Here is a 12,890-nt window from a genome sequence, read left to right on the forward strand (position 1 = left end):
GTTCCAGTCGTCATCGCAGACAGTTCCCCAGCTGCCATTGTGGAAGACTTCAAGACGCCCTGAGCACTCGTTGTCTCCATTCACCAACCTCAGGGACAGCTCTTGGAAAAGCAGAAGGAGATACATGGTCGCTTGGCAGCCTCAGCAATGGGCAGATGCATTTGCCAAAGAGGAAATGCCAAGCTGCTGTGTAAAATAGATGTGAAAACTTTGCAAGATCTGCTTAGGGAGAACTCACCAGCTGGGACAGGCTCCGCTGGGACCATGGGAGTAACTGGCTCTGGAAAAGAAAACAGGAAAGTGAACTTCTGGTCTTGCTAGAGAGGGTGTTTAATGACATTCTTCAGTTCCTATGTTAGGTAAATGGAGGCAGTAGTGACCCAGGGGAACCCGTTCACCCCTGGGAGAATGAACACAAAGAGGAGAAGGCCCATTTCAGCCTGTTAGCTGTCACCTTGGTCATTTTGGATTCTCTGGCACTGCAGGGTGAGGGGAAGGGGAGCACAAGATAGCAGGAGAAATATATTTGAAACTGTCACATTTCTGCTTTGTCTCAGCATGGACAGAAATCAGACAGTTGCACAACCTGAGCTCCAGCTCTGCCAGAGGGAGATGGGGTAGGACTGCCAAGGCAGCCTGCTCCAACAGTGTTAAATAGGCAGTGTCCTAGCATCTCTCTTGGGAAGTCCAACAGACGTATGGTAAACTTCTTGCCAGGAAATGAATAGTGCATGTTGGCAAGCAGTTCTTTTGGAGTGATTTTACACTAAATTCTTTAATCTTTTCTTCCTCTTTATTCTCTCTGCTTCTTCCAAGTGCTATCTCCCCAGGTTCCCACGTTCCAGTCAGATAACAGATTTGTTGGAAAACAGGGAACTGATTTGCAAGAATCCTTAAGGAAGTTACTCCAGATGATTTCCTCTTAAACACAAGAATAGAGCGTTACAAATAGTCGTAATTCACAACTCATGGGACATCAGCACCGAAACGTGCTCACCTACCTTCACAAATGACGCCGGCATCTTCCTTCGGCTGACAGTTATGCACACCTATCCCTCTGTGAGAGCAGTGCCACAAGCTGTCCTCGTCCCCCGCACACTGCACGTCATCCAGCAGGATGTTCCCGGAGCCCTGGCCAAACTGGGCTTCAGGCACAGCCAGCATCGGCTCCCCGCAGCCCAGCTGCTGGCACACCACCTTGGCAGCCCCCAGATCCCAGGCATCATCGCAGACTGTTCCCCAGCTGCCGTTGTAGTAGAGCTCCACTCGGCCTGAGCACCTGCTCTCACCGTCTGCGAGCCGCAGGGACAGGGCTGGGACGGCTGCTGGGGAGGAAGAACACCAAACGTTGATGTTACTGACCCAAGGCAGTGCCTGTCTGCAGGCCACAGGGCATCACTGGGATGACAGGGACAGGTAGCCTGCTGCATACTTGGGTACGATAAAGCATCCTGCCCTGAATTTACGTGCTGTTTTGGGATTGTTGTTGTAACGTCTTGAAACCATCTTTCCAATGGTTTATCATTCACGCAGTACCCAGCGGGCACGGACATAGTCCTCCTCCATGATGTGCTGATTCTGGGGTAAACGACCCTCATCCCTACAGGGTTTCTACCATTTCCTTACCATCTTTCTCATCAATATCATAGTGCTGTCCAAGGGATGAACACAAATACTCAGAGCCAACCTTTTCCTGGGATACCTTGCAATCTAAGGAATACATGGGTTTTTTCTTCTTCTTCTTTAAGTAATACCTGATTGGTCTTCTTTTCACTCTGGCATAACAGATGGTTGGCACAGCATCATTTCCCCAGAATAGTAGCAGAGCTATTTCTACAGATCAGGCTCATTTCTGAGAGCTGGGTACTTATGGAATAATCCACACATTTATCTCACTTTCAGAGGGAAAGGCTTTCAGAGATCTGAAGTTCCAAATTAGTTTTATGGGTCTGGAGTGTATTTTTCTTTCAGAGAAAGAAATCAGAGACTCTGCCGACAACATAATTGAGTCCTTCTGAGTTTGTTGCCATCATAAACTGCACCAAGCATACACACCTGTCCTACTCCTTGGTAGGTCTGTGATTACAAGGTTTTCATTTTGGGACATTTTGCTGTCACCTGGCAGTCATTTGTAACCAACTAATGTACATCCATTCAGAATGAGTACCATGTTCCTGAGGACTCTCTTTGCCCTTAATTCCTTTTTGCTGACCATGATCAAAGCTCCTTCCATCTGAGTACTGTGCTTATCATTTCCTTCTGCAAAAGTTGGCTGTAAAGAAATGTCAGTAGCAACGTGCTTGGCTCGCTTTCCAAGATCAAGGTCTGAACTTCTGTGAGAGCACCAAATAAGGTATCAGAGAGAAAAAAAATAACTGAGTAGAAAGATAACAAATTAAACAGGCAGAGAGTCATCAGCAGTGATGAAAGGTGTTAAATAAAAAGTTTAAGAACTAGATATCATTAGCTGTCTAAATCTAGGTGGGAGAAAGAGGAAGATTAAAAATTAAGTATCCAGATCCAAATACTGAGTTAGATTGCAGGTGGGAATAAATTTGTCGTGATTCAGCTGGTATTAAAAATATCAGTACTGAGAGGGAGGCAACCTCCAAATTAAATTTACTAAGCAAATGAAGTATTTCATTAGTCAGAAATACGAACATCATATTTCTGATTAAATAACAGAACGGATTAAGTGACAGTCCCAAGAATCATTAATCTTGTGAATGTGCCTGCAGACAGATGAGAAGCAACTTTCTTCTTTCAGCAAAAGAATAAGAACAATTGATATTTATATCTTTTCAAAGCCAGTGCTTTGTGCTTAGCTGAATGTAAAAAATAATCAACAGAATTTGTAAGTGCTCAGTTTTCCTGAGCCTTTAACCCGGAGAACAATTTTTACATAGTTGGCATAGTCATAATAATGAGATGATTAGTTACAGCTACAGTGGAGCCTTTTTTTTCCACTTTAACCATTGACCAGCTTCCCTGCTGCACACAGTATGCCTAAATCAGATGAAATTGTCGGCTCAGATACATGGGTGAATAGGCATAAGCAAAGCACTTAATAGTTACAAGTGCTCGGTTGCAGAGCTGTGAGGGTATTCTTAGGAAACCATAAATACACTGTGTATCAGGTTCCATAGCACAGCGCTCAACAGATCGGTCATTTAAGAAGAAATTCACGTTCAAGCTTCTGAAAGCCAAGGAAATAAAAGTAAATCCCGAGGGATTTCTCAGTTTCACTGGTGTGTGCTAAGAAGTGCTCGCTTCGTTTCATTCAGTTGGAATAGGTCCCAGACTGAATAAGTAAGGCAGGCAGCAAAATCTGATCAAAGCTCTGTTAGATACTCTTTAAAGTGGGAAAGTTTTCATTTCTATCTCTTGAAAATGAAATGTGTGGCAGTACAAAGGGAGAGAAAGACTGATTTTAATTTGTCCTTTGCCATGCTGAACATTTGTCTGCTAATTTCTAAGACATTTAACATTTGCAGAAACTAGGGTGGGTAGATCCTGGAACCCGAATATGAACACACTGCTCAAAATCAGGCTAATGGGTGGAGCAGTAAGCAAATACGTACCACCTTTCCTACAACCACTGCCATTGGTTTTGAGTCACAGATCCGAACTTCTGACAACACAGATAAGGCTGATGAAGACAAGTGGATTTAGAAAAGGTTACAAAGAAATATCAGTTGCCTTGGTAATTGTTTATGACATTCTGCAGCATCTTGACCTAACAGATGGCGTGGGTGTTAGATAACCAGACACCACTACTGCACTGTAATGAAATCCTCAGCCATTACCACCGACACTTTGGAACAGGACGGATAGAGTGACAGAAGGAAACGCAAGACCTGCGCGCTCCCTGGAGGACAAAATGAGAATTCAGAATGAAAAGAATAAAAATCAGCAAGTTGAACTCCTACAAAGACAGGTGCAATGGAATGCTCACTGGAAAGAGAAAACCAAGGCACCAAGGCAAAATCATCCTTTCAGCTGGCACAGGACCGTGGAAAAGCTGGAAGGCAGTAACATTAGCACTGCAGTGAGCCAGTCCAGCTTTGGTCTTGCTCTCAGAGCAATACATAGGAGCTGATTATTCTTCTCAGCACTAAAGAGGCCTCAGCTGCTTGGCTGATGATTGCATGTTTAATAAAGATAGACATAATGAGGAGAGCTGGGATGGATGACTCAAGAAACGCAGTAGGTTTGAAAATCGTGAGCTCTGAGGAATGGTTCAAAGAAATGTGGGAAGTCTTTCAATAGCCAGAAGATGACTCTAAAGAGGATGGTGACCTGGTTGGATGGCCACGAGTTATCTTGGCTGGTGGCCAATGCAAAATGTCCCTGTCTGGTGAAACTATGCTGCTGAGATTTATAAAGCTTAAGAAATCATTTCATAGATTCATTGAATCCACTCGTTCATTAAAAACTGCAAAGTTTCTTACAAAACAAGGACCAGAAGAAGAGTTGCCCCAACAAAGAGAATGAGGAACAGGTGGGACATAGGCACACACGTTGCAGTGTGATCAGCACTTTAGATGAGTTAGGCCAATGCCCTGCGTACGTTACATTCCCATCCCCAACAGAGACCACTAAAAGCTGCTCAGAAGGAGAATATGGGTGGGAGAATCATTCCTGGTTTGCACAGGATTGTCACCTACCTGCATTCTTTTGCATCCCAGGGATTTCCTGAGCCCCAGGAGGGGCCTAATGTGGAGATGCAGGGCAGAGATGACTTTGCTCCTGTGCAGTGCAACGCACACAGCTTATATCTGATGGTTCCTTACCTTCGCTCAGTGTGGAGGGTGTTGCTGGGGTTGTTACGGGCTCACTGGTCACTGTGACTGCAGAGGATGGGATCAGGTAATCCATTTCTGTGCCAGAGTTACTATTTGAAGCTTTGAGGAAGGAAAACAGCAAGAACAATGAAAAACAATTTCCAAATGTGAATAGGAAAGAAAGCTATTTTTTTTTTGTTACAGTCATAGCTCATCAGAATGTATGTGCAGTATTTAGAACTACAAGATTAGAGATGTTAATCATTACATGGATATATTGCTGGTACATCCCAACTGCCTTTTTTGGGTGAAGAGGGCCTTGTTCCTTCACACAGATGCTCAATTTGCTGTTGTCTGCTCTGAATATTCCACAGATTCACGTGGGCACATCTTAATCCAGCCCAAACCCCTCAACTAACAGCATTTGTCTTAGAGAGCAATTGTATAACAGCTGCTCTTACCTTCATGAGATGTGATTGGGATTTCAGTAGCTGATGTGGCCCTTTCCTCTGTGACAACAGTGGATGCAGAAGTTGGCTCTGGGGCCAGGAGTAAGTTGAGGAAATTAAGAGAAGTAGAGAGAATAGTAGAAGTTAGATGTGAATATGTGAACAGAAATCTTAATGCAAGTTAATGCCTATGGGTTTTGTAAAGAAGTGAGTCAATGCATAGCCCTCTGTTCTTGCTGAAAAGAGCCTTAATTTAACATTTAATGGCATTAGATCCAGGTGTTATCTGTGGCTGCCTCCTTCTACTGCTGGAGATGCAGCAGTCATTTGTAAAGATGCAGTGGGCACTGTTACAGGCAGTGAGGGATATGATTCTTGTGTTTGGGGGCTGCTTCAGCAGAGGAGTGCCTCACCTTCTGCAAAGGTGGTCTGGGTCCCTGGAGCAGCTGCTGTCTGTGTCGCAGCAGTGCTGGGGCTGGAGGCAGAGGAGGAAGCTGCAGAGATGGTCAGGGGAGAAGAAACACATTACTAGATAATATCACCTGAACTGGATGTGAAGGAGGAATACAGGGGTGCCAAAGGGACTGCTAAAGAGTGGAGGAGATGCATTTCTTGAGTGAAGCATGAATCAGACACTGGAGCTGATTTTTGCTGATATGATTTAGTTTATGTATCTAATTTACACATAAACAAATACTATTCTTATTATATTTTATTGCATAGAACCTGTTTTCACCTTCAGGAGCTGTGGAAGTGATTTCTGCAACTGAGGTCACACTGTCTTCTGCAAGTGGGATGGGTGACAATGTTGATTCTGTTGAGTATTCAGAGACTGTGACAAGAAGCAAGAAATGAGGAAACAAGACAGCGTTCAAATAAGGCAGAATGTCTGAACACAGTTCTTGATGCACAGAATTGGCTTCAAGCTTTGTGGAGATGGGAATCCACATATTCACTGCCATCCTCATCCACTGTCATTGCTCAGAAATGAGTCTTCATGTCTGTGCGTTACAAGCATCAGGAAAGTTTCAGGCTTGTCTCATGATGATGAGAAAAGCAAAAGGAGTGTGAGAAGCAAAGCTAGCCGTGAGTGGTGTAACTTGGCAGTGACAGTGATCTGTACTATCTTCCCAGCACGGTGCTGCTGGCAGTCCATCTATGCTCCCAGAAAGCCAGCAGGTTGGTACCAAGCAAATTTGATTTATTTCATTTGTATTGGCTATGCTGAGAGATGGTGGTTTTGTCACATTTTTTGTCATGTCCATTAATACCCTCCCACCCACCAAACAAAACTCATAACCATGTGTATAAATACTGCATTTTCCTAACACGCTGCACTGTGAAGGTGCCCCTTACCTTCCTGTGGCAAGGTGGGGATTTCTGTTGTCCAGTCTCCCTCTGTAGTGGAGGTGGAACCTGAGCAAACAGAAGAGACTGTCAGGATGGAAAATAAAAAACCAGTTAAAAGCAAATATGTTTTGAGGAGTTAGGGACTCACTTTAGATCTCAGGCTTGATAAACAACTGCGTAATCAGTCTGCTAAACAACTGGAGAGGCAGAGATCAGACTGAGGGAGCTGAGCTCAGCTGCCTGACTGTGCTCCTTAATAATCCTGGAGCTATCACGAATCTTGGACAGACCAAATCACGATTTGGACGCTTCTGCTTCACAAAAGTTTACATATAATAGTACAGCTACAAGCTCGGAGACATTAACCATTACACGGATAAATTGCTGGTACATCCCAGCTGCCTTTTTTGGTGAAGATGTTACAGAGGACCTTGTTCCTTCACACAGATGCTCAATTTGCTGTTGTCCTCTGTGAATATTCCACAGATTCATGCGGACTCATCTTCTTAATCCATACCAAAAAAAATCCAATTAACAGCATTTGTCTTAGAGAGCAATTTCATAACAGCTGTTCTTACCTTCATGAGATGTGATTGGGATTTCAGTAGCTGATGTGGCCCTTTCCTCTGTGACAACAGTGGATGTAGAAGATGGCTCTGGGGCCAGGAGTAAGTTGAGGAAATTAAGAGGAGAGAGAATGGTAGCAGTTAGATGTGAATGTGTGAACAGAAATCTTGAAATCTTCAGCAGAGGAGTGCCTCACCTTCTGCAAAGGTGGTCTGGGTCTCTGGAGCAGCTGTTGTCTGTATTGCTGTGGTGCTGGAGGCAGAGGAGGAAACTGCAGAGATGGTCAGGGGAGAGGAAACACATTACTAGACAGAAACATCACTATGCAAAAGAAAAAAACATTTCAGGGATCAGTGAAATCAGTCCTACTGCAGGCTTCATGGGAAGGGAAGTCAGTTCACAGGCTTTTAGCTTTTGGTAATTATGAATGAATGTGGTAACAATTAGAAGTGATCTTGGGAGACTGGTGTAACTGGTTCACCTCTCAGCAGGGTACAAGCACACCTGATATCAATTCTCTCTCTGCACTAACTTTGGGGCTGGGAAAGATTAGGCTAGATCATTAAAATATTTGACAACGAATAAATATCTCATTAAGAGTGCCTCAGCTGTGAAGAGCTCATCATACACACATGCACTCATGATAATTGTTTCATAGGTAGACTCAATCCCAAGCCTGTTTTCTTTACAAGCACTTCCTTACAAAAAAGATGGTGTTGGTCATAGGCTATTCCAAGGGTGATCACACACAGAGTTAAGTACTGAAACTCTTTTACTGCATTCCAGGTGCTCTCGCCTGCTGCATCCCGATTGCATGTCGCTCAGTTTTGTTTTGCAGATGCCATTTTTCAGCTTGGGTTTTTCCCTTGCCTTTATCTGCAGAAGTCACCAGTCGTGTGGTAGCTGTTACAGTGCTGTCTGTGGCAAACGTAGTTGATGAAATTGTAGTCTGGGGCTTCTCTGAGGATACTGGAAGTTAGAGGAAATATGCTATTGGAGAACTATAAGAATGGTTGTCAGAACTGAGGCACTGGTAAAATAATGTAAATGTCGGGTTTTATGAAGCAGTGGTGAAATTACCAGGAGTCAGAAACCTATAGCTGGAATGCTAACACTTGCCTTATGCTTTCTCTAATTATTAATAGCTGAAAAGCAATTAAAGTTCCCACAAGCAATCCTAACATCCAGATCATTAGAACAGATGAATAACGATTAATGAGGAAAATTGGGAACATGCACTTTTCTACAGTACTGTCTGGCTAAGAGCTGTGATCATATGATTTTCAAGTTAAAAATTAGTTTCTGAGCATTTAGGGATATTGTGAAGTGCTAATGGCCTCAGGTCTCAAAAGCCCTGCCTTACCTGTTGGTGCAATCGTGGACTGTGCTGCATCTGTGAACACAGAACAAAGCAAAGATTGACATCAACTGTGGCCTTACTCAGATTGCTTCAAAATAGGTGGCTTCAAGCTATGTGACCATTGCTTTCAGCAACATCTAGGACAGAAGTATTAATATTTCTTTTCAGTTCAGACATGTTGTAGTTCAGACCTGCTGGATGTGCTTCTATCTTCTGTGAACTTAGCTTAGCTTGGGGATTCTGGCATCAGCGATAGGATGAGGGGAAATGGTTTTAAACTGGAAGAGGGTAGATTTAGACTGGATATTTGGAAGAAATTCTTTACTATGAAGGTGGTGAGATGCTGGAACAGGATGCCCAGAGAGGTTGTGGATGCCCCCTCCCTGGAAGCATTCAAGACCAGGCTGGCTGGGGCTGTGAGCAGCTCGGCCTAGAGGGAGGTGTTCCCAGCTATAACAGGGAGTTGGAACTACTTGATCTTAAATGTCCCTTCCAACCCAAACCACTCTATGAATCAGATCCTGACTGAAGAGGTCTCAAATGACCTTCTTTTCCCTGTATTTGTACTCAGTGCCTGCTGCTGCCAGTTCTGGTATTTTGCACATGGCATGCTTGAATTCCTAGCTCACTTGGTTCAGCCCAAGCACAAGAAGCCTCTGCATGCACACAGCGCAGCTCCTGCCTGATTTCCAAATCCCACTCTGATGTTTCTTGCTTTTGTGGTCAAGGGAAAAATCAAAATAAATTTTTAACAGCACAGAATTTTTTTTTTTACCTGAGCAGATGACACCAACATCCTCGTTGTGTTCACAGTCACTTTTGTTCCAGCCGGAGTGCACACAGTCCCAAATGTGAGACTCAGTTCCTGTGCACTCTACATCATCCAGAAGGATGCTTCCTTTTCCAGGGCCAAAGTAAGCCCACCCCAGGGTAGAAACAGCTTGGCCACAATTGAGTTGTCTGCATGCAACATTGGCACTGTTCATATCAAAGGAATCATCACAGACTGTCCCCCACTCGCTGTTGTGGTAAACTTCAACCCTTCCAGCACATCTGTCCCCACCAGATGCCAGTTGCAATTGTGGTGTATCTTCTAAAAACCAAAGCAGAAATGAACAAGTAAGCATATCAGTTTGTTTATTCCAGGAAACGTAAACTTCTAACATCTAAAGCTGCATCCCCATCTGCCTGCAGTGCACAAAGTGGTGGAGCCCAAATCAGCGCTGTTGATAAAGCCTAGTTCACTTGGCTCTGCTGCACACAAGGCCTTATCTATCATTAAGGCCTTATCTATCATTAAGGGACACCATGGGCTGTGCTGGTGAGATAACCAGCTCACTCAGAGGTGACCCATCTACCCCAACAGGTATGCCCAGTGTGCTCACTCTCAGGTCTATGTCTCACCCTCTTACCTTTGGGCTTAAATGTCTTCTTAAGCCATTCTGAGAATCTGGCCCATGGTGAGGCTGAACCTTCATTTCCCTCTGTTGTCTGCCACCAGAAACCATTTGCTGAACAAGATAAGTAGATGTATTAGCTTTGATGTAACACAGTTCTGGATAAATTTTATGTTTTTCTATGATGACACAGAGTTCGATAGAGTATTTGCTGGTATGTGATTTGTTTTCAAAGCAAAAACAATACTCCCTGTGCCTGGAAGGACGTGCTCATTCCCTCATAATTCAATGGAAGATGACTGTAGAGGAACTTCTTTCAAGGCAGCACAAGAGCAAAATGACCCAACACCACAAGCCCTCATACACAACCTTCAATGGATGGAGACATGTGCTTCTTACCTGTCTTTGCCATATTGCTACCACAAAAACAGAGGAAGTAGTGGAGCATTCATGTGTGCAGCTGACAGCCCAACATGTTAGCTTAAACTGCTCTCTGTAAAAATGCTTGCTCAAATCTTGTGGAGCCCAGACTTCACATAACTCTGCACTGCAGAATATAATATATACTTGCTTCAAGGATTTAAGGATGTAGGTTTGACTAACCCAAACTGTGTCATTACGTATCTGTAGGGCAGCTCTTCTGGTCTAGATCTGTTTAGGGAATAACAGACCTCTGTAAACTCATAGGCAATCCTTCGCTTCCTCTTATGCAGAGAAACTGTGAACAGTAAGCAGTGATCTTCCACTTTTTATTGTCATAAAGAAGCAAGGAAGTTATTTCAAAATTAGCAGTCTCTGGAGAGCTGTACCTGCATCAACCACAACATTCAGGAGAAATTAAAATTCTTTTAGAGACTTTTTTTTTTCTTTTCTCCCAAGCTAGCATTTGCTCTTCAGACATTCTTACTCCTGTGAATATATCAGTGATCCTAAACTTGGGGGTTTACAAGACAGAAGCCAAAGTGACTTTTCCAGTCAAAGTTAATCCAGTCTACGTCTGGTCAAACTGAACACAAAAGCAAACTCGTTAATGAGAGATTACAATGCTGGGGTTTTACCACCTTCTGAAAGGCAGTTTAGTGCCCTTTGATACTGAGTTCACCTCTGGCTTGCCTTTGCTCTAATTTTATAAATAATTCAATATAGCCAACCCTTGAATCTACGTTCTGTGAAATTATTTCTCCTTCTTACTGATGAGCCTTTGCTCATGGTGCCCATGAATAAAGATCAAAGTATCTAATTCAAACTGGTGAGATTACAAGAAAGGTTTGGGGTTACTTTTCTGAAGATAGAAGGACAATGGCACTCCTGCAGTCCCAAGTCTCTGCAAAATACATTTCCACCCACATCTGTCTGTCTGCTTTTTTATCCTTTTAATGTCTTTCTCTACATTTTTAAATGTATATTGTAGAAGAATTTAGATTCAAAACTAGAGTATTAGAAGAAGAATGTTAGTGGAAAGAAGAAGGAAAATGACTCCTCCAAACTATTCCCCTCACAGAAGAGAAGCAACAAAAAATATTCTTCAGCTTTAAAATCTAACCTGTGAATTTGATCTGTATATTTGAATTACAAGGCAAATATTTGAATAAGAAGGCAAATTGAACCAACAATTCCATCATACAAAGCTTGCCAGCAATATGTTAGAAGACTCTGCTGCCACTTTCTGGCAGGCCAGGCTGTATTAGTAGTGAATTCTGTCTGTAACATTTCCATACAAGCATGAAAAAATGTACTCACTGTACCTGGTTCATACAGGAGAGAAGTACTCAACAGAAGCATCCAAGTGAGACTCACTTGAAGGTCCATTTTCATTGTGGTTATCTGTTCTTAACCAGTGAAGATTGAGAATTTATACTAAATGAGTTCTGGTCTCCATCAGAGGTGTGTCCTTTGCAATTTGATCTCCCTGAAAATCCAGATCCATGCCAAAAAAATGATTTACCAAGCATTTTCATTTTGCAGGGTATATCCAGACATCCGGATGAGTAGATCCCGATCACACCATTGTTCCGGATTGTCTACTGAGATCTTCCCAAACACTCCCCTGACACTCTGGTAGCTGTGCGTTGGCATGGGATGCTCTTTTTTTTTTTTTCCAGGAAGCAATGATTCACGTTTGGAGATTAGGCTGTTTGATAAGGTTTTTCATACCATCAGTTAAGACAGTTTCCAATGTATAATTGTGCTTACAGAGTATGACTGTGTCAAAACAGATTAAATAGCTGTGAGATTTGTGCCAGAAGATTAGCAGACAAAAAAATTCAGGAAAGTCTCAAGCACATTATCTCTGCTCACTAGACAATATTCCTAAAAAAAAGGAATTTCTACACTTTTTCATATCTCTCTGGCTCCTGTTCAACCTGGAACTAGATCCTTCCATCATTCTTCTGATCTGCAGTCAGTTCTTTTCTCACTTGCAGCCTACAGAGCAATGAAGCAGCTATAAGAGATATCAACCAAGGTATAGTTGGGTGGGAAGAACTCTTTTGCAGGTAAATTAGCAGGGCAAGTGTTGAACCACAGCAGCCAAGGAAATGGAATAGGATAGGACCAGAAAGTGTTAAATTAAGCTAAAACTGTGCAAGTCAAAGAATTTGTATGTAAAGTCAGAGAGGCATGACTAGACACCATGTACTGCTCTGGGGAAGACTAGTAGAGTCTACTGACTTACCCTCCCCTCTCCATCTACCAGTTTCACAGCTGGTGTGTTTCTGAACAAACTAGTCTGAAATTTTCCCCTTCAAAGGACAAGTACACATGCCTTCTGATAGTCCTGCCTGATACATCCTTCATAACTAGGAAGTGAAGCCTTTGTGTATTGCAAAGTATGAGACATGCTTTTTGGATTTGTGAGATACTGCACAAAAGAAAAAGAAAGGCAAAAGCTGAGGCAAAAAATAATTGTCAGATGAAGGGCGGAAACTAGGAACAGGTTTTTATTCTGTTGGTAACAGATATCAGATCGTAGGATGAGGGGCAG

At 43.0% G+C, this 12,890-nt stretch overlaps 1 protein-coding gene across 1 annotated transcript; it reads right to left on the reverse strand.

Annotated features, from left to right (window-relative positions):
* Nucleotides 1-350: 350 nt before the first annotated feature.
* On the reverse strand, nt 351-11,722 carry LOC136055029 (deleted in malignant brain tumors 1 protein-like). The gene is made up of 14 exons (XM_065746615.1): nt 11,653-11,722; nt 9,923-10,021; nt 9,286-9,603; nt 8,514-8,543; nt 8,021-8,119; nt 7,347-7,421; nt 7,162-7,239; nt 6,590-6,649; nt 5,970-6,065; nt 5,647-5,727; nt 5,246-5,323; nt 4,794-4,904; nt 1,002-1,325; nt 351-400 (listed from the first exon to the last, which is right to left on the reverse strand). Exons 1-14 carry the CDS (start codon nt 11,720-11,722, stop codon nt 351-353), a joined length of 1,569 nt encoding a protein of 522 aa, XP_065602687.1.
* Between the last annotated feature and the right edge of the window lie 1,168 nt (nt 11,723-12,890).

Source organism: Cyrtonyx montezumae, unplaced genomic scaffold (genome assembly GCF_038088225.1).
Source record: "Cyrtonyx montezumae isolate F1298 unplaced genomic scaffold, pur_monq_1.0 scaffold_4, whole genome shotgun sequence".
Lineage (NCBI taxonomy): Eukaryota > Metazoa > Chordata > Aves > Galliformes > Odontophoridae > Cyrtonyx > Cyrtonyx montezumae.